Source organism: Rosa rugosa, chromosome 5, assembly GCF_958449725.1.
Source record: "Rosa rugosa chromosome 5, drRosRugo1.1, whole genome shotgun sequence".
Lineage (NCBI taxonomy): Eukaryota > Viridiplantae > Streptophyta > Magnoliopsida > Rosales > Rosaceae > Rosa > Rosa rugosa.
The window spans coordinates 16514251-16540273 of NC_084824.1; the positions used below are offsets into that span (position 1 = coordinate 16514251).

General features: G+C 40.5%; 2 protein-coding genes across 2 annotated transcripts; both read right to left on the bottom strand.

The window, feature by feature from the left end:
* Window positions 1–9307: 9307 nt before the first annotated feature.
* On the bottom strand, window positions 9308–12027 carry LOC133709395 (uncharacterized). Its single transcript, XM_062135124.1, has 2 exons — window positions 10546–12027; window positions 9308–9845 (listed from the first exon to the last, which is right to left on the bottom strand). The coding sequence occupies exons 1-2, from the start codon at window positions 11839–11841 to the stop codon at window positions 9672–9674; spliced, it is 1470 nt and encodes a 489-aa protein (XP_061991108.1). The 5' UTR covers window positions 11842–12027; the 3' UTR covers window positions 9308–9671.
* Window positions 12028–13196: 1169 nt separating this feature from the next.
* Window positions 13197–14750, bottom strand: LOC133709952 (multiple organellar RNA editing factor 3, mitochondrial). The gene is made up of 4 exons (XM_062135914.1): window positions 14285–14750; window positions 14099–14196; window positions 13681–13746; window positions 13197–13560 (listed from the first exon to the last, which is right to left on the bottom strand). The coding sequence occupies exons 1-4, from the start codon at window positions 14653–14655 to the stop codon at window positions 13340–13342; spliced, it is 756 nt and encodes a 251-aa protein (XP_061991898.1). The 5' UTR covers window positions 14656–14750; the 3' UTR covers window positions 13197–13339.
* Window positions 14751–26023: the final 11273 nt, after the last annotated feature.

The following is a 26023-nucleotide window of genomic DNA, read 5'->3' on the forward strand; positions in this document are numbered from 1 at the left end:
AATTAAGATCAATAGCCGGCATTCAGCCAATGGCTAGAGTCTAGCTACACTTACAAAAAGATAGCTGGTAAGAAAATCCGAAAACCCTAATCTAAGCTAAGCAAACTCATTACAAGTCAATGATAAGCTCGCTATAATTAGCGAACTTATAAACAAAGAAACTCCATGTCATCTAGGGCAAAACCATTCACTAGCCTCCCATTAACCAATCATGCAATTGTGGTACAAACAGAAAGTCACTTCCTAGCCAACAAATAGGAGTACCTCCTTATCCATAAGCCGCTAGAAATACACCAATCACATCCAAGATAATTACCAACTTTCGAAGAAGTCATGATCCGAATAGATTGGCATTTGAAGACCATAAGTAGCCCTAAACATACCCAAGTAGGTCTGAAACTCTTGGGCCGGGCCTGCCCAAGTCACTAAGTAATAAGTGAGAGTGGCAAGGCACCCTCCTTGATAGCCCATGAACTAGGCCCAGCTAGCCCAAGCTCAGAGTCAAACCCAAAACCCCAGGCCCAACTCCAAGCCCAGGAAACTGCTATGAGCAACAACACCGCTGTTGCAAGTTTTGACGACCGTCTTCTCCAGAGGGCCATACTTGCCCTTATGTATCCAAGCAAACCGGTCCACCCGCAAGATCAGACTAGCTGGAAACCAGTAGAATCAGAACGCACGACCCCGATTTGCCTCCTAAGTTGACCTCGCCGATCAACTTTACTCTGAATACCTGGATCGCTGTCGACTTTAGTGCTTCAAACGAAACCCCGATTCACAGCTGGCCACACCAAGGAGGTTTAAGCCCAACCCTGTCTCCAAGGAACCTGTTGTCACTACTGCACCATATCCGATTCGAAGATGCACATGCACGGGGAAGCCGCCAAAGTCACCAGCCGGAAAAAAACGGCTCTAATCTTGACTGCTGCCGCTGCCACAATACCCGCGACGACTTGAAACCTCGTCGCACTAGCTCTGTCGGTCTGGCAAAGCCGCAATGGTCGCCGCCGCTTATTTCCATTATAATATTTTATGTCAATCAAAATAAAGTTGAAAACTTATTTCCATCATAATATTCCAACACCATTTTTTTTTTCTTTTGAAAAGGGGTTTGGAACCCAGCCTCTGGGAGGCTCATCCCAACACCATTCTTATTTCCAAATGCTTGTGCTATTTTTCAATGGTAAAGAAATATGTATTGATCATCAAAGAATAATAAGGTATCATTACATTACATGATTACATATGTGTGGATCTTCTTTCTACCATTTCAATCCACGTCGTCCCGGTTGGCCTCTTCAAGGCGGTGGAGTTTGTGATCTCTAAGGTCAAAGATCTGATGAACTAGCATGGCCCCGGCGTGGCTCCATTTGGCCCATGACCTTCGGCCTCGCTTGCTGCCCCATGACCTTCAGCCTCGCTTGCTGTTCGGTCGAGATACACCGGAGCTGCCTGCTACGATTGGACCTCTTACTATTTTAGGGTTTTGTATTGAATCCCAAATCTGTGTGTGAGATTGGGAGTCATTTGGAAAATTATATTTTGTCTAGGTTGAGCTCAATTTAATTAAACATGGTCATTGCCTCTGGTTTTAGAACTACAACAGTCTGGCGATGGAGGAATTCAGAAGGAAGTGGAGGTGGTATGTAAATGATATGTCTTGCTCACTCCGAAAGAATGGGTTATCCTGACAGTCAGGTGGGTAGAGGAAGATGAAGAAGGTAAGCAAAGAGATAAAGAAAAAGAAGAATTAAAAAATAATTGAAAAAAATATAGATTGAGAAAAAATGGATCTCACGGAGCTGCATTGGCATGGTACGGATTATCAGATCAGCTACTTAATGGAACTTTTGGACGGAGAGTTAACGGAATGAACATTTTCTGTGAGAATTGACAAAATAAGGACAATTCTGTTTAATTTAGAATGTGAGAGACTAAACTATTTTATGGAGCAAAGTACATGAAGTAACAAATATTTAATCCTTAAAACAAAACAAGGATGGAGATTTGGCTTGCAGATAGCTCCTAACAAGACTACAAAGCAACGTTTTATCATAAGTACCTTTTGTAGGAAAATACTCGGATACTTTTCTATTTGATACTTATTTGATTCAATAACATGATTACAAGAAGCTTATATTGACATCTTAAGAACTTTCAAGAGCCTGAAAAAAAAAAAAACTTTCAAGAGCCTGACTTTTCAACTTCTAATTACTCTGACATTAAACAAACAACCCTCTACCTACCTATTGAAAACTAAAAAATTATAATAGTAGTAACTGATTATTTTGCAACTCAAAAGACAATAACTGACAACAAACTCATTCTAGGAAAACCAAGAGCCACAAATCTTTATGCACTACCAAACTGAATGTGACCCCTTGAATTAGCAATGTCTTACTAAAGAAAGAATTGACAATTGACTCTTTTACCACGCGAATCAAACACGTTCAAGCCAAAACTAGCTACTGAAAAAGAAAAAGCCACGTTACATTCCACCACAAGGCCAAAAAGCAAAACCTGAACTTTAATTGGTCTATAAGGGCAAGTTCACCCGTTGGGTGACCAGGTCACCCACTATTCACTACTTTTTAGTGTTAATTTCGTGCCCTGGGTCACGAGCACAGTGTATTTCGTGCCCTGGGTCACCCGGTACAGTGTTCTGGGTCACCATGGTGACCTGCACAGTGTATTTCGTGCCCTGGGTCACGAGCACAGTGTATTTCGTGACCCAGAGAATGAAAATATACACTAAAAAGCAGTGAATAGTAGGTGACCCGGTGACCCAACGGGTGAACTTGCTCTAAGAAGAGATGGTCAGTATGCGAACTCCAGCAACTAATGGATTAAAGGCTCTCTTTGTTCATTCACTTACCATAGGAATTAAACCTAGGATCTACCATTCTACTGATTTGCAACAAAATCATGGGCATTGCACTAGTGTCCTTCTGTGCTAACATTCCCTTACCTTACTTCTCGAAATCTAATTGCTAATTAAGGAAAATCCTGCTTACTCGAGTGGATTATAACATTTTGCAGTTATTGCAACTTTAGGCCAACAACAACAACATCTACAAAAGGATCCAATCACCATAATCGCATTCATTTCACAATATAGGAAAGTAAACCAATCAAGGAAACTTATAAAATATATTGATTACAAGAAAGCGAGCTCGAATACGATAATAAACGGACAGGTCTGAACACAACACAAAGCACAAATGAGCCTGCTTAAAATGGGATTGTAACATCCCGTATTTTCACTTACCCGTTTATTAGTCATTTGGACGGTAAACGACAACTACTCTCACTTTTTACTCATATTCGGTATTTTAGTGGCCCTAAAAGTTGACTTTTTGATCGGGCCAAAATTTGAGAAAACTTCCTTCTTGAAAGTCGTAGAGGACGTTAAACCGAGTCCGTGGACATGTGATACACCTAAATCGGAGTTCGTATGCAAAAGTTATGAGTGAATTACGAAAATTACTGTTCATGGTAAATTTTTGATATATATGGAAAGTTACCCGGGTAGGTTTCCAAAACCGGAAACCCACCCCTCTTTCTCTCTCCTCTCCCCCGACTCTCCCCCTTTCTCCTTCGGGTTTTCTTCCTCCCCCCGATTCCTCACCGTCCGGCCATCAACCGGCGAGCAACCGGCCACCACAGGAGCGCCTCCTTCCTCCCTGCATCCTACCGGCCTTGGGTTGTGGCGATTTGGCCCAGAAACCTCGAATTGAGGCAATATCGTTCCCGGCTACAGTTTGGAGTTTCGCCGATTTCCGGCGATTCCGGCCACCTCCGGTCACCAGACGGACATCGAAGGCCGGGTTTTTGACAAGGATCATTTCCCCTAAGGTCTTGCAGTCCGATTTGCAGTGTAGAGGGAGAATTGATCGAAACCCAATTCTAGGGTTCTTGGAATTCTGGGTTTTCTTCACCGGTTCGATTCGATCATTTAAAGGTAAAATTGTGAGATGTTGTAGTTGAATGAATGGTTGGGTTTGTTGAGTAGAAGCTACTGTCCAAATTTGGTGGCCATCAGAGGTGGTGGCCGCCGGCGCGTGGGCCCCACTCGCCGCCACTGTGGGTGGCGCGTGGTGGCGCGTAGGGCTGACATTTAATTCCAATTTTTAGCCCATTAAATCCTATTAATTGTGTAGAGCTTGTATGTGAAATTTGGTAATTTTTGGAGAAACTTAGAATTATTTATGGATTTTGAAATTTAAGGTTTCGATTATCGAATTACGAGAATCCGACCGTCGGATATCTCTCGGTTCTGCCTTGGAACCTTTAAATTAACGAATTGGTATTAGTGGTATAATTTGGGCTAAGTCCGAGGAGAATTGGGAGGTGAAATTATGAGGAGTAGATTTTAGGAATTGTATTAAATTATTGAATAATTATTCACGGAATATAATTGTGTACAGGACGACGTACCGAGCTATTGCTCGATGACGGAACACGAATGCGTGATCGTCGGAATAGTACTGTGAGTGGACTTTTATTTTTAAATATTGATGCATGCATTTATTTTCTTAAATAATGCTCCAGTTTTATTCATATTACATTTTGAGCAAATGAATTAATTTTCGGAATTTGATTTCGATTTATATCGTGGTTTTGCTTTCAATAATGAGTTCAAAGGTTGGTTATGATTTATAATGTTATTTGACGAATTACTTGTTTCTGAGGTAATTTCCGGAATTAAGTATATTTCTAATCGCCGATTTAAGCTTCTGGAAGATTTTCAAGATGAGTTTCGATGGAGTTGGATTTTTCTCATTTATTTTTCGACTTTCGGTTTTGGCATTGGGAGTGCCTAATTAATGATTTTGGATTTGGTTTGTTTCTTGGAGATATTGAGAGATTTTTGTTGGAAATGGGATTTGCTTTTACTAATTTCCGGTTTTGGTTACGGATTTGAGAATATTTTGGCGTGTGGGACACGCCGTCGATTTATTCCTATTTCTCACTTATCCATTTTGAGATTGAGAGTAATCTTGGCGTGCGGGGTCACGTCGTTGAATACATGGTTTCTATCTCGTGTGAAATGTGGGGAAGCTACATGGATTTACTGGTTTTCGATGATTTTCTCCTCACCATACGCGGGTCATGTGATTAGGTCTCCTCCTCACCGACTTTGTGTTGGTGAGTGGCAGTTGAGGTAGCTTATTCTCCTCCTCACTTACTTTGTGTTGGTGAGTGGCAGTAGAGGTGATTTATTCTCCTCCTCACGTGGGTGGCAGTCGAGGTTATTTGGTCTCCTCCTCGCACAATCTATGTGTGAGTGGAAGTTGAGGTTATTAGTTCTCCTCCTCGCACAATCTATGTGTGAGTGGCAGTCGAGGATAGGTAGAGCCTGGGAGGCTCCATTACCCGTATGGTGATATCTCTTCCCCATATCCTATCATTTCTCGACTAGCGGGGCCTAGACTGATTTCCGTGTAACCAGCGGGGTTGGTCTTATCCTGTTGAGTATTGGAGTTTCGATCTTTTTTCTCAGTCGTTTCTGACTAGCGGGGCTAGTCGGTTTTTCTTGAGCGGAGCTTCTCGTGATTTGTTTTCTAAATCATTGCATGCATCGAGAGTTTTTAAGGAAATAAATGGGAAAAGTATAAAATCTCTTTCGTTTAGAATTGTTTATTTTTGTCCACTCACACTAACGTGTTTCCAATACTTTTCCCCTGGGCCCTTCGGTTTCAAATGCCCAGTTTGCAGGCGAATTAGTTGAGGTCGGGCGTACACGAAATTGAGGCATAGTCAGCAGCATGGCTTCCGCATCTGCCTTTGAATTAGGTTTTCCTCATATACCTTCCTGTTTGAATTGCTCTGATTACTTATGGGATTTATGTTATTCAAGTTGAGATATGTGTTTTGTGAATTGGAGATTGATGTTGATTTGGGGAGCAGGGTGGCTCCAGGAGCATAAGGATATATGATTTGATTGAGAAGTGTAAATGTTTTCCTACAGGTTTGGGTAGCCCATTTTAGGGGAAGTTCCGCCAAATTTTTGGCAGAATTTCTTCTAAGGTGGGCCCCGCAGGGTCACTTCGGATTTCAGGGTGAAATCCGGGGCGGGTCCTGTCTGGGATGGTCGGCTCATTTGCTACTTCTAAACTTTGGTGTGGGTTTCACACTTATCCGGTTATCCCTAACAAGCTTCATGTCATTTTTGCCTTGCAAGCCCATCCATCATGAGCAAGTTGTCTATGCACACCACACAAACTACCTTTATTTTTGCTATGAAAGTCATGTTCTTCCATGAGAATAAGTATCACAGGTGTTCAGTAGAAGTAAGTTAGTGCATGCGTCCATCAAAATACCCCCTATTCGAAGCATTTTGCCGTCACTGAGATATTGGAGGATATGAAATTTTATGACATATATAGTAACCAATATATATTAGCACTAAGTTAGTACATGCATCCATCAAAATACCCCCTATTCGAAGCATTTTGCCGTCACTGAGATATTGGAGGATAGGATATGAAATTTTATGACATATATAGTAACCAATATATATTAGCACTAAGTTAGTACATGCATCCATCAAAATACCCCCTATTCGAAGCATTTTGCCGTCACTGAGATATTGGAGGAGATGAAATTCATGACATATATAGTAACCAATATATATTAGCACACAATGAAAGGAAGTAGATAGTAAATAAGATTGTTATATGAGCAAGGAACAATAAAAAAGATGCAGATGCATATGTAGAGGCAGAGATAGATAAGAATAAAGAATCAATAATGAAGTAATGAATGTGTTTAAATGATCTAAATATTTCACATTTCAATTAAAATTAGTTGGTCCATCAGCAGGAGCCCCAGAAGCAATTAAGAATAGAAAGACATTTACAAGCATATAAAACCAGAAAATACAAGTTGATGTCTTAGAAGGTTATTTTAATTACGGTTATGACAATCATTTTTATTGATAAGCTCTTAATGTCGCTTGATCGATTGCGAGAGAGCGTCTGGATTGTAGAGAGTGAGAAAGATATTGAATTTGAATAAGAGAGTGTGAGAGTGTAAAACTGTATGAGATAGTTCAGAGGTAATAATAAATTTTGTATCAACTTTAGGTTTAGTGTTCTTTAGACCCTCTCAACTTGTAGGAAAATATTTTAAGATTTTTATTTTAGGTTTAGTGTTCTTTAAACACTCTCAACTTGTAAAAACACTATTGACAAAGGAAAAAGAAGGTTCAGCCTTCTCTCTAAACCCTACAGGCCGGCTTTTTTCCGACTGCGAGTTTCGTGCTCGTCCGGTGGCACCCGGGCGTCGGGGCTGCCCTTCGGGCTGTGCTGACGTCTTGGGATCTGCTGCCGGACGGGTTTCTATTGCCTGTGGGTCTTCGTCGAAGGGATGCAGGGCTGGGCTTGGCGGCTGGTATCGACTGGGCTAGGGGGAGGTGGTGGTCGTGCAACCAGGGAGGGAGATCGATCCATGAGGCGGGTTTTTGGATCGACGGCGCCACGGGTTTTCTCGTCGGTGGTGTGTGGTGCTCAGACCTGTGATTGGGATTTGATTTTCTCTGTGCTGGCGTCGGTCGTGGCGGTGAGGCCGTGGTGGTTTTGGGTCGTGCACAGTGAGCGATTGTGATCGTGGCGACTCGGGTCGTGGCGACAGACGGGGGACGGAGATCTGCCTGACTGTGTCGTACGGCGGGGATGGGATGGACAGGTGGACTGGGCCGGATCAGTTTGTTGGGCCCTGCGTGGATCTCCTTTGCTGGCTGCCCTATTTGGGTTTTTAGTTTTGGGCTGGGGTTTCTACCCTAGTCCAATAGCTTCTAATTTGGGCTACGGTTTAGGCTCTTGGCCCAAACCTATGTTTTTAGCTTTTGTCTAATTACAATAAGTTTCTTGTATTAGGAACCTAACGAGTGTAGTTTGGCTTGTCTATTCGCTATGTTTCCATAGCTTTTAGGCTCGCTTTTAAAGTGAGCGATTAGTTCGAATATAGTTGGTCTATCCTATGTACTACTGTGGCTCCTCCACGAAACCTTGATCTGGCCATTGTTATGTGTCAGCGGGTGAGTATGTAATGGCCTTCTTGGCATGCGCTATTATCAATGAAATTACCATTATTAAAAAAAAAACACTCTCAACTTGTAGGAAAATATTTTAAGATTTTTATAGAAGGGACATTTTTACTGATTTAGTCTTTGATTCTCAAATTGAAGACTTTTTTTTTTTGGGAATGGAAGACTGATCCATTGATATAAATCATACGACCTCACTCAGTCAAGCATGAAGGGTACAAACACCCCACATATTACACTCACTGCTCAAGTAGTGCACTGACTGCACATTAAAAAATGACTACTAGTCTAGACTACTACGCCTTGAACACCAAAAAGTCAGTACATCCGCCTAAGACCCTCATGGTGTACATCAGTACTGACCCTTGGGCACATTGTAACGTCCTAATGAAACAAGGTATATAGGGCCAAGGCCCACTGCACCCACCCGTAAAAGATGGAGCATTATTAGACAAAAACAAATAATAACAAATAATGAAATTGGGCCCAAAACAAAGCCCAGACCCAAAAGCACCAAACCCTAGCCAAACTCCAAGCTGTAGCAGCCACACACCTCCACCACGGTTACGAGACTCTAGCCACCGCCACAAGTGGCTGTCGGCGACCATCCACTCCTCCATTGTCGCCAGCATGCTGACAAGAAGCACCACCTCCCACAAAACACCTTCTCCCCGCATGGTTCCGAAGCACCCATATCAGATCGGAAAACTTCGATCCAAAGGAGCCCGTCGAAACCCCACCTCACACTATCCTGCCAGTCGCTGCCGATCAAGGGGACGGGATGCCGGTACCACCAGTTTGCTCCCGCCAGAGCCTCTAAACGATCAGAAGACGCAGAACCACCACAAGGCTTGCAAGCTTGTCAAGGTTTAAGCCACACTGCCGTAGCAACAGGCTGAGAAACAACCATCAAGAAAACGTCCCCGCCCGGCTGCACTCACCGACCAGACTAAAGCCTGGCACGGCACGGAAGCCGCCGGACAAGAGCCTCCAAGCTTACCCAAGGAAACCCTAGCTGCCCTCTTCTTTCTAGAGAGAGAGAGAGAGAGAGAGAGAGAGTCCCTCAGTTCTGCCTTTTTTGTTCTTCAAATTGAAGACTATTTGTTATCATCCATCCTTGAAAATTATAGACTTAATCAGCCTATTGAAGACTAATTTTCCTTTATCAAATCCTACAGAATAACATAGCTAATGAAAATTCATATCAATACCTATGGCGCCTCATAATATTACATAAGGCACACGAAGTTGAGAAAATATCAACAACAAAAACTTATGTCCTCATTAATATCTCATGTCTAACAAGCCAGCAGACATGGCTTTGATCAAAAGATTGACAAACACAGAACAACAAGAGCTGCTTTCCCACACATTAGGGAAATAAAGTACAGTGTAATTCAATCTCTATATTCCAACGCCACTCTCAAGTCCGAAGTAACAAAGAATCATTTCCAGTCATAAGCAATAGAAGAACCAAGATTACCACATACAAGTGAACAATCCAACATGGCAAGTATTCAAGTAAAAACGCTATCATTCCCCATAAATCTATGATGGTAAGAAGGGAAGGGGTATCAACCGAAATGAATTAAAGCTAGCATTATGAGATTTTGGAAATCCTCTAGTCTGCCAACTGTGTCAGGCGGTGAATGGTGCCTCTTGCAACCCTGTTACCAGGATCAATCTTCAGAACACTCCTCAAATCTTCTGCTCCAAGTTTGTACTTTTCCATACCTTCATACAAGAGTGCACGCTGTACGAGAACAGATACATTTACATCATCTTGTTCTAGAACCTGCACAAGACGAACATTCTGTGACCTCTCCCTTCTATAGAGAAACAAAGGACATGAAAAGCCATAATTTGATTTAATTAAGCTCATCAACACTGTAAAAGAACCACACATGTGTGCACTGCTGAGCTGACTACTCTGAATGTGACACTTTGAAGTAGCAATGTCTTACCAAAGAAAGAATTGGCAATAATTCTTTAACTAAACGAATCAAACATGTTCAGGCCAATAGCTAGAGAAAACGGAAATGCCATTTTAGTAGGGGGAAACTTTACATTCCACCACAAGGCCAAAACAGCAAAACTTGGACTTTATTGGTCTATAAGAAGAGATGGTTATTATGCAAACTCCAGCAACTAATGGACTAAGGCTCTCTTTGTTCTCTACTTTTTTTTGTTTTTTCACTACCAGAGGAATTAAACCTAGGATCTGATTCAAACCTGCAGCAAAATCACGGGCATTGCAATTGTGTCCTTTCGTGCTAAGTTGCTAACATTACATTACCTTACTTCTCTGATCTAATTGCCAGTTAAGGAAAAGACAGCTTACTCAAGTAGATTAGACCATTTTGCAGTGATATAACTTTAGGCAAACAAAATCAACAAAAAATCTGAACACCATAATCACAATCATTTATGGGAAAGTAAACTATTTGATGACTTCTAAAATGCATAAACCTCTTGAAGGAAAGCTATCAAGATACCTTTGTGCAGTCTGCCACCGCTTTCTTGTACTCTCCTACTTCTTTGTAACATGAAGCTCTGCTCGACAATACGTCTGAAAGGGCAGACCTATCAGCTGCTTTCTCAAGAAGCACTACAGCCCAAGATAGCCACTTAATAGCATCTGGATACTGCCCTTGCTTGTAATTATCCATTCCCTTACTCTTTGCTGCAGAAGCAGATACCCCAGCTGGAGGAGGTGGAAGGCCCTCAAGCTCAGTTGTGGAACCACCCATATCATCTACTCCACCTCCAAACTCCGTCCCCCAATCATCAATTCCAGAGGATTGCTGTACTCCAACTCCATTACTCGCTGCTGCAATACCAGCCCCAGAAGCCGAGGATGTGGGAAAGAACATGTCAAGCGGATCACTGCTAGTAGACTGAACAGGATTCTGCTTAGCCGGGGTCCCAAAATCACCAAAGCCCGAAAATGAATCCGACCCCATAAAACTGTTACCATTTGAGGAGAAGCCGCTAGCGGGAGATGCAGATGCCGCAGTAGTGGTACTTGGTTTTGGAGCATTCTGAAAATCCCCAAATGGATCATCAGCAACACTACTCTTATTGCTGCCTTTACTCGCCGTGTTAATCCCACCCGATGGTTTCGATGCAAGATCAACCAAAGAACCAAATGGGTCTTTCTTAGAACCAATTCCACTACCTCCACCAACACCAACACCACCAGCACTGCCCATATTTCGCAGCGACGGGCCTCCGAGGCTCGGACTCTTAGTAGTATTAGCATTAACCCCACTACTGATCTTACTACTATTATTAAACCCACTAGAGAAACCCCCAGAACTTGCAGAACCACCCCAATTTATACCACTCTGGACAGAACTAGTACCGGCGGTGGTTTTGGGCAACGAATCAGCCACATTCCCCATCGAAAACGAGCTCATATTCGAAGCAGGAGTTGCATTCTTTAAAGGAACATTGCTGCTACTATTAACCTTACCGCCCATAGCAGAGCTGACCAAATCGCCGAACAGATTGGGGTTCTTGTTGACGACCCCAATCGGAGTGGCCGAAACCGATGAGCCGGTGGAGGCCCAACTCTTGCCGAAGATATCTCCGACCATGGAAGTCGGGCCGTTGAGAGGCGGCTGGGCCGGAGCGGGCTGGTGGGTCCATGAGGTGGTCTTGTTGGGCTGCCAGGCGGGTTTGGACGGCTGCGGGGCGGTGGAGAAGGAGGAAGTTTTGTTCTTTTGGTCGTTGAGGGATCTGGGTCGGTTGGATCCGAGACCCAGATCGAAATCGAAGTTGGAATTCATGGTGTTTTGGTTTGGGATCAGAAAAGAAATCAAGAACAAAACTTTGAATGAGATCGGGATCGGATGAGAGTACCTGAGATCTGAGAAAGCAGAGGATGTAGATCACAGAGGGAGAGAGAGGTGCCTAATTGACGAGGGAGTCGGAACGAAACACGCAGCAGCTTTTGATTGTCATAATATGGTGGCACGGTGGTGCCAATTATACTTATACATCTGTTTTTTGTATTATTCCAGTGCCCATTGTCACCTTTCTATTTTGGGTCGGATCAATTGGGAAAACAATTTTTGTTTTTCTTACCAAGTTACCTAGTTACATGGATGCTGTTAAAAGGAGCTATTTGTTACAACCTCTCACTTACGGACATGAGATTTATTTCACTTAACCAAATAGTCGCAACATAATCAACTAGGACCTCCCGTTTACGAATGAGGAGATTCATGTCTCTAAACTAAATAGTCATGAGTAACACAACCTGATTTGAAAGAGGGATATTATTCTATGCAATATCAACGATTATCAAAGTAATGCCATTGTGTGTGGTAGATCACTTCAAGTCCCCTACTTGCATATTCACATTTAAATGAGGGGGCATAAACATCTTGAATAAGCATCATGAAACTGTAAAATTGATTAGCAACTCAAACCTCTGAAGTTCATAACTCAAAACAGTCGCAACCCATGTACAAAGTTTTGTGCCACATTCTTGCAATTCAATAGTACCTCTTAGTCTACCTAGGTCCATCATTATCTCTATCCAAAGAGAAGGTGAAACAAAATACCTAGTGCCTTACGATCCGATCCTACCTAGATGAATGAAGCACGAAGAAGAAGACCTTCGTAACTTGAGAACCAGACCGTGCTATGAAATGCTAAGCTACACAGCTGAGCTACATATTATAATCCCAAATCTTTTATCTTACTACTACTGCCCTTCCATGTCCTTTAAAAGAAATTGGAATCTCGTATATTTCGTGGACCTTGCACCTACTAGAAAATGAAACGAGTGCCTTTTCACATCTACCAACCCCAAGAAACAAGGAGCATATCCTCCAATTTTACCAACGCCGATCAGATGGAAACTTCTCATCTAAAACAACTCACCAAGTATCTTGCAGATCCTCTTCCCCAACAACTAAGACTCACCACACTGCCTGCTGCTGAAGAGCTCAATTCAAACATACATTTATATGGAAGATTAATGAATGGAAAGAAAGCAAGGCAGCAGGTTCAGACTAAGCAATAGAATGTTAGATAATCGAAAAATCAACTTGATAGATCATCAATCATCATAGAGTAGTTCCAAGACTCGGTGATTTTTCAATGCATAACTCAACATAAATAAACATGAACAAAATGACACAAATATTCACAAGTCTTATTTTCATAGTGATGATAGTGATATGCATAAGTCTGTCATGAAATATGGTTCAGGTGTAAATACACCAACATTCATCAGTAGAAATAAGACAGGGAATTCTGAGACTAGATTTTGAATTCTTAAACATCCCTTTTGTTGAACTCTTCTTGAGATGGTTGCTGCACAGGCCCTCTCTGATCCTGAACCATGTTCTGTCTTTGCACCGGCTGTCTTCTTTCAACTTGCATTGTTTCCCGGCGCCTATCATGTCGTGGGCGAGGCCTGTTTCGACTGTTGTTTTGCCTCTCAGTGTACCTATACTGGGGCCTAGGGATGACTTTCCCATCGATATATAGATCCCCTAAAATCCGTCAAAGAAACAAAACTTAAGATTCATGAAAAAGAACCAAAATTTGCAAAGCTATTATTATATTCAAACTAAAATCTTCTCAATGCTTTTCAAGTTGTAGACAATACCAACCTCCATAATCTTTGTTGGGCACATCAAGGTACGAATCCGGCAAAACCCAGAGAACACCCGGCAGCTCTATTTAAACAGAACAGAATATGCAATGAGAAATCAAAGCTAATTGTATACCACTCACACAAATTCGAGAGACTGATAAACAGCAGAATTCGAAACCAATACAAGTCAAAAACACCCAACATACAATGCAATTCTAACAAATAGTCATAATTCATACAAAGAACTATACATGAAATCTTAAACCCTAAACTATCACATTGCGAATGAATCAATCAAACACTCAAATTCCATACAAGGAACCATACAATGTTAGCTCCAGAAAAAAAAAAAAAAAAAAAAAAAAATCTAAAATTCAAGCATATTCCCAGACCTTAAACCCTAATCCAAGCACACAGAACCCAGCAACCATTACCTTTAACCTTGAGAGAAAGCTCTTCAGAAATCAAAGCCCCAAATCCAGTATACGTCGACGTCGAAACCGAGTATATCTTCTTCTTGGCCTCCTCCTCACTACAACAACAAATCCCCTAATATCAAAATCAACAAAATTCAAAACCGATAAAAACCCGAATTAAAGAAAACGGGTCAAAAACCGAACCTTCCGACGACCGAAGCTAGGGTTTTGACGTAGCTGTTGATCATCTCCTCCTCCGAGGGCTTTGGGTCGTTGAACTCGAGGATGATGAGCCAGTGCTCGTAGTCGCAGCCGTCGAGGAGGATGGTCTCCTTGGGCGGGCGGTTGTTCCAGTTGGGAGTGGCGTCGTTGAGGGGCGAGTAACCCGACCCGGAATGCTTGGAGCGGGTCGGGAGGTGAACCGGGTCGGGAACGAGCTGGGGTTGTTGGTTGTTGAGAAGAGCGAAGGCGAAGCGAGAGCGGGAAGAGAACGAGGGGTTTGAACGAGTGGAAGTTGAGGTTAGGGTTCGCGTGAGGGCGGAGGCTAATGTGCGCCGGGAGGCGGAGTACGCCATTTTCGCTAGTCTCTGGGGTGGGTGCTCTCTGTTGGCCTTGCTGAAATTCGAGACTGAACGAGTTAGCGAGTGACGGTGATTTCCACGACGTCGTTTGAGATAACCCCTTAAACCCGAGCAGTTACGACCTGTCGTTTGGTCACATAAGTCCTCGCTAAATTTCTTTTTTTGGTCAACTTCCTTGTTTTTATGGGTACAGTGGAAGCAGAACTGCAGAAGGCCCAGAAGGAAAAAGAAAAACCTAACTATGTAGCTGTTATAACAGATCTGGGATGTCAATGTCATCCAAAACTATTTGATTGACAAAGATAGGAGGGTTTGGTAAATGCAGAAGGCTAAAATCCATCTATGTGCTTCTCTTTGCTTAGCAATCAGCCACCATGTTCCTCTCTCTATGAACATGATAGATAGAGTAAGAATCAAAGGACAATAAAAGAGTTTTGCAGCTTGAAAATAAGGTATTAAGAGGGTGTAAACCAGTATCATTGCTATTAAGGAGGTTGGCCAGCACTTCAGAATTAAATTCAGTCATAATTGTTTTCTTTTGGTTAACTTATTGCGATGGCTATATTTTGGTGATTTGGTCCTTGCTAATTGTCTTTATTGCAATGGCTAACTTGAACTCATAATATTTTTGCGACATATCATGTTGGATTGTATTTGTGTCATGTTATATTTGAGATTTTAAGCCATGAGTAAATACTTTAAATTCGGCAATGCAATAACTTATGAAAATAAAAATTAAGAATCCCCTACAATAAAATAACAAATTAATAAACTGCGAGGGCAATATTCACCCACTTACGTCAAACTATCACAAGACACCATTTTTATTTTTTATTTTTTTTGCTCAATAAGACACCAACTTAAGCGCATTCTAATAATTGAGAGAAAACTCTCTAGGGTTTGAGAGAAAGCCGCCCTTATGGGTGGTCGTTTTTGCAACTTTCTCCATCTCTGATGGAGAACTATGTCGGCACATCCCTTGGTGCCGTATACCTTGAGTGCGGTGCAAACCGTCTCTTCTTTTCTTCCAATTTGCTTTTCAAAAGTGTGGTCTAATACTCCTCTTGCGGCGGTAGATTGCGATGTTTTCCCTCTCTCTTAGGTCATCACAACTTGGGATTCAAGGCTGAGTTCGAGCTGGGTAAGTGGGCGGCGACCTTCCGATGGGATATCGGAGGTTTTGGGTCGGATCCGGATCTGGGATCCAGGGACTATGCGGACTTCGAATTTTGGCCGTGACTTCTTGGAATCTATGAGAGTAGGGATGTGGGAGGGGCTCGAGATGGGCAGGTTTTCGACCCAGATCGGAGTGCAGTTGCCGGAACGGCCGCGGGTGTCGGAATTGCTTTCTGGTCCCCAGATCGGACCAGAGGGAGTTCGCGACCAGAGACTTCATGTCAGAGACCGACGGCGGTGCAGCAGTCCGTGGGTGGTGGAGCTTGGAGTCGTGTGGACGAAACCGGGACGGGAGATTTCCAGCGTTGCGGATCTAGAAGGGTGGTCGGACGTCGGGTTGAAGCCAGGGTGCCCAGATCAGATTATGTTGGGCCTTGGCTTTTGTCCAGTTTGACCGGTCAGCCTTGATCTTGGATTCAGGCCGGATTTGGATCCGCATTTGGGACCCAGGTCGTCATCAAATCCGGATCTTGGATCCGAGACAGCTGCTCATTTTGATCTGGTATTTGTTCTGGTTCTTGGGAGTTCGATTGCTAATTTACGAGTTTCTGACACCCTCGGTTACTTTCGAACTCTCGGTGAGCGAATCACCTCTCCTAGGTGATCATATCACCGGTTATGGCTACGGTTACATTTACTATTACATTTACACTGCTCTCGTGACATATGCAGTGCAGCGATGTCGTTCGGCATCAAGTCACATGGTTACTTTTCATTCTAGATGCATATGTGCATCTTGTTATCTTTTATTGTTTTCCTACATTATAGATGCGTCTGTGCATCTTGTTATGTTTTTTTATTTTTCTTTCGATGTTTTTTGCATCGCTCCATGTACTTCTCAGTTTCACTTAATATAGTTTGTCGTCTTTCCCTTAAAAAAAAAAACTTAAGCACATTCTGAACTTGGTTTCCCTCATGAAAAATAAGTGACGGATGACTAGTACCTAATTTATCTTAGCTTTATAGATGAGATTAATTAATTCATATCTTGTGATGCTCTGGTCAAATATCTACTGAGTACTGACCCTTTGTCCAAATATCTGATACTAGGTAATCTGATCAGAGCTGCTACGTGCCCACTTGATCTTAGAGGAAACACAAAAGAATGTAAAAGGTGAAACAATATTGGGCTTCCACTATTATAAAGCTTTTCATTTCATTTATCCTTTTGTGTTTCCAGTTCATGTTACACTACAAGAGAAAATGTCATCAGCGACAACCCAAAGTTGTCGTAAAAAGTCTAAATTTCTCGCTGAATTGAAAATGCGACGACTTTGGGTTGTCGCAACTAGTTGTCGCCTTATGTGTTTTACTGATTGTCAAAAGTGACGAAATTACATGGTTGTCGTTTTTTCAATATGCGCTGTAATCGGTTCCTCGCATATAAGAAATTGTGAGAGACACAAGTGTGTTACCAAAAACTATATGTGAGACTTTATATTTGTTAATATTTGTAATATACGAGACTTCGCTTACGTCGCATATTCCATTTGCGAGGCTTGTATATTAGTCGTATTTTCAATATGCGACGCAATTCATTCCTCGCATATGACATCTTGCGAGACACGCAAGTGTGTTACAGAATGCTATATGCTAGACTTTATATTTGTTACAATTTTTAATATATGAGGCCTCGTTTACGTTGCATATTTCATCTGTGAGGCTTATATGTTTGATCAAAAATTTATACGTGAGACTTTTTTTTGTTGCAAAAAATAACTGCAAGGTTTTATTTTTGTTGCATATATTAATATGTGACACATACGTATTTATTGTAGAAATTTATATGCGAGACTTCTTGTCTGTCGCATATAATGTCGTCGAGGAACCAATTACCTCGCATAATGAGAAAACGACAACTGCGTAATTTCGTCGCTTTTGACAATCAGTAAAACACATTAAGCGACAATCGGTTGCGACAACCAAAAGACGTCACATTTTCAATTAAGCGAGAAATTTAGACTTTTTACGACAACTTTGACTTTTGTATGCGAGGTTTCATATCGTTGCAAAATATAATTGCGAGGCTTTGTTTATGTTGCATCTAATAATTTGCAATGCATATATTATTGTTTATTACATTAGTTCTTCTTAAAGAAGTAGTATATCTACAGTGAGCAAAAAAGGATTTATTGGTAGAAAAAAAAATTATCATTGATAATAATAAGAATACAAGAGTAAGAGAAGGGGACATAAAGCCTAAACTTCTCCTCGTAGAAGAGAAAACAAAAGAACAAAAATGCAACTACTAAATTAATACAAGAACTATATCAAAGCTAGCCCCTATGAATATCAAAAATCACTTGGGCACCAAAGAGATAAGCAGCATTCAACAACCGAAAAAGAAGCAAACGAAACTAGTAGATCGAAAGCCACATCAGCATATTGCTTGATAAGAAAAGAAAATAACTCATGCTTCTAACTAAAAACTGAACTGTACGTCTTGAAGTAGCTACTAAACTGCAACAAATAAAAACCAAGTAGTAGCAATTAAACCAAAGGAAAAACAGTTAATATGAAAGTAGCAGAGTACGTACCATTCTAAGGGAGGACTGGAGGAGGCTATTTTCAAGTGTTGCCCATATACAAAACTACCAATTGCAATGATTAAAGAAGAAATCAATATAAAAAAACAAAAAAAAACAGTTGCAATCATATATATATGTAGTTCAAATATTGCCACCCATACTAGACATGAAAAAGAACAATAAGCATGTATACAGAAGGAGTACGAATTGCAATACCTCACCTACAACTGAATTGACTCTTCTTGAATGGCTCTTTTACTTCAAAGCAATCCACTCTGAACAAAATATTACGATATAAAGTTCAAGACATAATTAAGGAATCTTAATATAATAGGTCTATATAAAATGCAAGAAAAGATTTGTATTTTATCAAAAGACACAGGCAAATATTATCCTTTTATTTCATTGTACATGATGGATTTCTTTGTTTGAGTACGGAGAAAGATTACTCCCTTAACACCCAAAAAAATGAATGCAACGCGCTTGATCAAAAATATATAAGAAGAAAATATTATGTAGAAACACCAAGGAGTACAAATAGAAAGATGGTGTACCTTAGGCTTGCTGCTGCTAAAATAAAGTAGAACAAAATAGAAAGATTAATAACAAACATCATAATTATTGCCATTTCAATGCTTCTTGACAAACTCTACGATCCTAGAAATTAGAAATTAAACTCTAAGTTTAGAAACACGTGCCTGGCTTCATTTCTGCCGCGAGAAAAAAAGCATGAACCATTCCGAGAGACTCAAAACTGCACACCCTGGTTAGCCTTCTTCACTCATAATATTCCACCTGAGCGTCCTTAAAGATGTCCCAACGAAAATAAGCACCAAAAACACATAAGAAGAAATATGATATCACTAAAAATAATAGTTCTAAGATCTAATTGAATAAGTAGGGAACTAATTAGCTGTCAATTCTCACTGCTCTTTGATCGTCTTCTTCTTTTTTCTTTCTTTAGCCTATTTTCAGCCGCGGCTTATTGCTCTTCTCCTGTCCCTTTTTTTTTTCTCTCGTTTCCCCTCTTCACCTAAACTTAACCCACTAAAGACTCTTATTAACCCTAATCTTATATGAATCTTAGCCATCCATCTAAAACAAACAATTTCAGCCATATAAATTGGTGTCGGCCTAAACAAAAGGAAAATAATAACTCTGATAAAAAAAAAAGGAAAATAATTATGTAAAAAAATAATATCAATTAATAAAAAAAGGAAAATAGATAGCAACTATATAAATAGTGTAGCAGCTAGCTAGTAGCAAACCTATTACCAATAATAACGATACACTAAATTCACTATATGTGTGTCTATATATATATGGTTCTTCTATTAATATATATATATTTTTTTGTCATTTTAAGAAATCATTTGTGGGACTCATATTTCGATCACGTATTGGTAAATTGATTATTCAATTTTTAGGTTTCTATGAGTAGATTACTTCTGCACACTTTCAGCCAAATTGATAATTGTTAAGGTGACAAACTAGATTGAATCAGTAGACGTACCGAATATGTCTAACCTTAACCTTTCATATTCACTTATGGTAAATTAGTGGATCCCATAAGCTATCCCTTAAAATGGCAAAAGAACAAAAAAAAAAAAAAAAAGGATCCCTTAGTAGAGACGACTCAAGAGGTGCAATAGCTATGAGGACAATGAATAAGAACTCAAGAGGCACTTGAACGGAGACGATTCAAGAGGTCTCATAGATTGAACCTAAGATAAGAGGTCTCTTAGATTGAACTCAATAGGTGACTAGAATGAGTCAACAAGATTGAAGACCAAAGATATCCCGACGCAAAAAGACAAAAGAGTCATCTTGAAACTAATGTGCTAGTCTCAAAGGGATCATTATGCATAAACTAAATCAAATTTGAGATTTTTCAGTTATCAGTGATTCAAAGAAACAGATGGTTAATCTTAGTATTCTCAATTAAGCGAAAACACATATAAGTAGTCACGTAATTGTTTTTATGTCAGAAAGCTTGAGTTGTATAACAAATATCCGAGAAAGTTCAAGTAGTCGCATACACAATAAGCGACAACACATAGACTTGTTGTCTAATTTGGTATTCTGTGAGGAATTTTCACTTGTCACATAAGCATAAAGAGACAATCAGTAGAAGCTGTCATTTAATTGGTCTTTTGCGTGAAATTTAAAGTTGTCGCGTTTAATTGTATGCGAGGAATTTCAAGTTGTCACAAAAACATAAAGTGACAACCCGTAGAGGTCGTAGCCTAATTGGTCTTTTGTGAGAAAATTAAAGCTGTCACATAAACATTAAGCGACAACTTGTAGAAGTCGTCGCCTAATTGGTTTTTAGTGAGGAAGTTCAAGTTGTCACATAATCATCAAGCGACAACATGTAGAAGTCGTCGCCTAATTGGTCTTTTGCAAGAAAATTAAAGTTGTCACATTAACATTAACCGACAACTCGTAAAAGTTGTCGCCTAATTGATTTTCAGCGAGGAAGTTTAGGTTGTCACATAATCATCAAGCGACAACCTGTAAAAGTCGTCACCTTATAGGTTTTTTGCGAGAAAATTAAAGTTGTCACATAAACATTAACCGACAACTAGTAGAAGTTGTCGCCTAATTAGCTTTTAGTGAAGAAATTCAAATTGTCACATAAACATTAAGCGACAACCTATTAAAGTTGTCGCCAAATTGATTTTCAGCGAGGAAGGTAAGGTTGTTACATAATCATTTACCGACAACTCACAGAAGTGGTCACTGAATCAGTCTTCAGTGACAAAAATCTAGTTGTCACTGAAAGATTAAACGACAATCCGCAGAAATCGTTGCATAATTAATCTTTTGTGAGGAAGTTAAAGTTGTCACACAAACATTAACCGGTAGTTAGTAAAAATTGTCACCTAATTGACATTTTGCGAGGAATTGGGTGTCGCATAATGTCAAATGGGCAACAACTGTCAATTTGTCGCAAATACCTACTTTATGCGACAAATTGGTTGTCACGGATGGGATTATGTGCGGCAACTTAAATTTCCTCGTATTTGCCACGTTTTTGCGACGATTTTTGGGTTGTCACAATGAAATTCCTCGCTTTTGCTATTTTCTCTTGTAGTGTTATAAATGTCTAAATGGTGCGAGAAGCAGGGACGTAGCCACGTGATGGGCTGCTTGGGCTACAGCCCAACCTAAAATATTTCTAATCCTTTACATAGTATAAGTGTGCTCCTTGAGCAATCCTCCTATTTTGGTTTGGTTGGTAAAGTGTCAAGCATTTTGACTCTTTCTAAATTGTAGACCTGGGTTCGAATCTCCTAGGGTTGTTTTCTTTGTTATTAACCTTCTTTTTCCCTTTTTGGCATCATTTTCTTCTCTTTAGTTCCTTTTTTTTTTTCTCTCTTCTTCTCTCTCTCTTTCTCTATCTCTCTCTCTCTCCCCCCATTTTCTCCTCCCATTTCCCCCCCCCTTCTGTTGTTACAACTTTTGTATTAATTTTTCCTATTAGTATTTTTTTTTTAAATTTCTTCTCTCAAAGGCAAATTTTGTCTGTTTTTCTTTGCTCTTTCCACATTTTGTTCTCCTTTTTTTTTCTTTACTTAAAAAATTCTCTATCAGTTTTTCTTCTAAAATTTTTGTGGCAAAATCTAGGGCTGGGCGCGGTCCGGTCCGGTCCTGGATTTTTGTGGACCCGAGACCGAACCCGACTAATCGGTCTCGGTTCGGGCTTGAGTATTGACAGTTCTAAAACCGACTGCAACCCGAACCGGTTATATTCGGTCCGGAATTTCGGTCTGTCGGTCCTGTGACACATGAATACAACAGATTGAAAGCTAGCCCAGATTTCCAGCTTATGCCTTCTAGGAAATGGCCTTTTTCCTGTTTTCCAACATCTTCTTATGGCAATGCAACAGAATCACAATGAAATACATAATTACATTATTAGTTTATTACACAACACATTACATGATTATCCATACAAATTACAATGCAACATTGCAACTGAACTCAGAATAGCCATAGTGCAGAACAACAAAACAGCCATAACTTGACTCACAGTCACATCATTTCATAATCCAAAGTTCCAAACTCAGAAGTGACAAGTACTCCCAAACTGAGAAGGCAAATTACTACAAATTATAACTGAGAGAAAAAAAAATAGAACAAATTGAAATTGTCCAATTGAATTTAAATCAAATAACGACAGGAAGAATTGCAGTTCAATCAAACAAAGTTTTCAAGAACTGCAGAAGCCATGCTCCAAGCCTCAAACAGATGACATCTTTCCAACAGCAACAATGCAGCAATTGGTCAAGCCTCCAACAGAAATTCTGCATATTGGACTTTAACAGAAATTCTGCACATTGCATTTCAACAGAAATCGATCACATTATCACAATGCTGCTATCATTTGGATTACAACATAAATTCAGCAAAATATTGCTATCATTTGGATTTCAACATATTGATAGTTTGATACATTTTCAGTGAACAGAAATTCATACAAATCTCATCACCAATGAAAAAACAACTTGAACAATTCATAGCCTTTCCATCAACAACTTATCAAATCATGAAAATTGCACATAGAAGATAATCTATTACATAACATAATTCAAGTTGCTCAATTTGTTCCATATTACATCACAATTATATCAATGTAGCACAAATGCACAATAGCACATTGCTGCAGACAAGTCAACACAGTTCACAAAAAACACATTGCATCAGTCCATTAGACAAGTCAACACATTGCACTGATTGCAGTTCAACATCAAAATTGACAAAACACATTGCATCATAAATAAATAAATGTAAAAACCAACTAAAAAACATAGTAAGTAACCTGCAAGATGAAGTATTTGAAGCCCCTGCTGCATCAAGCAGTCAAGATGAAGTATTTGAAGCCCCTGCTGCATCACAATCAATTGTTATCTTTGCAGCCTTTGAGAGCTTTCCTGCACGAGCCTTTTCACTTGAGGCAGTATCCTCAAGTTGATGTTCTGCACCAAAATTGTATCACAATTATTTCACTTTAATGCAGGCAAAAAAATTTTACTTTACAAGTAATGTACTGAAAGTTTGAAACAATCACGCACCTTTTTCCATTTTTTCATAGAATTCAAACTCTTCGGTAGTTGGAAAGTACTCGATCTCGGATATACTGGTAGCATTGATCCAATTTTGCATGCATATTAGGGCTTCCACAGTTCTTGGAGTCATTGAACTTCTATAGGGATCAATTACCCTACCTCTAGTACTAAAGGCACTTTCAGAGGCCACTGTACTAACTTGGACAGCAAGCACATCTTTGGCCACAAGTTGCAGATTTGGGTACTTCACTCCATTAAGCCTCCACCACATCAAAATGTCCCAATCCTCTTCTTCAGGTGGATCTTCGATTGGATCAAGACAATATCTATCCACTTCATGTTGCACAACCACCTCTTCTGATTCCCTCAACTCGGTTTTCCATTTCTTCAACATGTCAGCCCTCTTGCCACTCAACGTCCTTGTACTAGAGCTGATGCTTCCAGTTTTTCCACTAGTAATGCCACTCTCTGAACTTGTTTTACCTTTCTGAGGTCCATTTGAAGATGCATACAAGTCAGTAAGCTGCACAACTAACTCCTTCAGTTCCTCCGATGCCTTCTTAACTTGTGAACCATCATATCCAAGCATATCTCGACAAGTACTGCCAAAATTCCTAAGCTTATACCTAGGATCCAGCACGAGAGCTACCAAAAGAAGCTGGTTCATGTCCTCCAGCTTGGCAAAGTACTTCGTAAACTTGGCTTTCATCTTCACAGCCATCTGATGAAGGGTTCTGTGTGCTTCATGCTCAAACTCTTCTTCATCTCTATCAAACAAGTCCTCTATTTCAGCTTGAATGCTTACAATGTCATGGAATGCTCGATGTGAGGTAGGCTTGTTTGATGCACTAACCCTCAAGGTTACCTCATAGAAGACTTTTAAGAACTGCACAAATATTCCAGCTTTCTCCCAATCACGTTCATTTGGTGGTCCAATCCTCTTTTTGGTCTTCGGGTCGACAACTACAAAACCATCTTCAAGCTCCCCATCATTTTCTTCAGGTTCAGGCTCATCAAAATAGCTCTCGTACTTGCTGTCCTCTTCATCAGCCATCCTATAAAAGGCTTTCTTCAGCTCTAAGGCAGTCTCCAACATGATAAATGTTGAATTCCATCTAGTTGGGACATCTAAAACACATATTTTCTTGGATTCCAACTTCTCTTTCTCAACACACTTCTTGAACACCTCAAGCCTCGATGAACTACTTCGAACATACTTGACTGCATTCCCAATCGAACCCACTGACCTATCTAACATTGTGAGTCCTGATCTCACAATGAGATTGAGGATGTGAGCCAAACACCTCACATGCAGAAACTTCCCACCTAAAACCGGCTTCTTCGACCAATCCACCATTTTCTTCCTCACATATTCAATTGCATGCTTATTAGCCGCAGCATTATCGACACTAATTGTCAAAACCGTCTCAATACCCCATTGAATCAAGCATGATTCAATAAGCTTCCCTATGCTATTGCCCGAATGATTACTAATTACACAAAAGTTGAGAATTCTCTTGTGCATCTTCCATCCATAATCTATAAAATGTGCAGTTAGCACCATGTAGTTTATGTTTTGCACTGATGTCCATGTATCAGTGGTTAAACACACACTATGACTCTGCAATTCCTTCCTCAGCTCCACCTTTTTTGCATCATACATCTTCAAAAACAATTTCACTATTGTTCTCCTAGATGGAATCTCCCACTTTGGGACAGCCACTGAACAAAAATGCCTAAAACCCTTCCTTTCAATTGCGCTAAATGGCAATTCATCCATCACAATCATCTCAACTGCAGCTATCCTACACCGATCCTGCGACCACAGTTTAACAGCTAGACTAGGTTCACCACTGACACTTACACTCCCATCACTACCCAATAGTGTCTGCCCTTTCTCTATGTCAGCCCTACCCGGATACTTCTTACAGACATCTTGAATGTGTCTCCTAAGAGAACTCGTCCCATTTTCATATGGATCACAAGCCAAATCGGTTGAACAATACTTACATTGGGCACGAGTGACAGTTCGAACTTGCTGCATCTTCCCATCAACTGTTTCGAACACAGGCTTCTCAATCCTGTCAAAGTATAGCCAAACATCGGATCGAAACTTTCCAGGCTTGTCACCCTTCTTCCTTTTCCCCTTCCCTTTCGGGTCAACAGGTGGTAGAGCTGTTGAACTTGCCGGATTGGACTGACTTGCTTCCGCTGTTGAACTTGCCGGAACTAAAGCATTTCTGGCGCCCCCCGAAGCCATGCTTGTTGCTGACTTTGCTGTTGTATCAGGTGAGGCCATGCTTGGCAGATTTTGGGGAAGAATTGAAGAAATTGGAGACTGAATCAGATTGGAGAGGGAATCGAAACCACAAGAGAGAAGATGGAATCGAACAAACACTGGATAGAAGGAAGAAAATCACGAAATTGGGGAAGAAATTGGGGAAGAGTAGTTTGGGGTTTTGGGTGCTAGGGATTTGACTCGGGGATGAAACGAAGAATGGAGAGGGAATCAAAACCACAAGAGAGAAGAGGGAATCGAACAAACACTGGATAAGTGGATAGAAGGAAGAAAATCACGAAATTGGG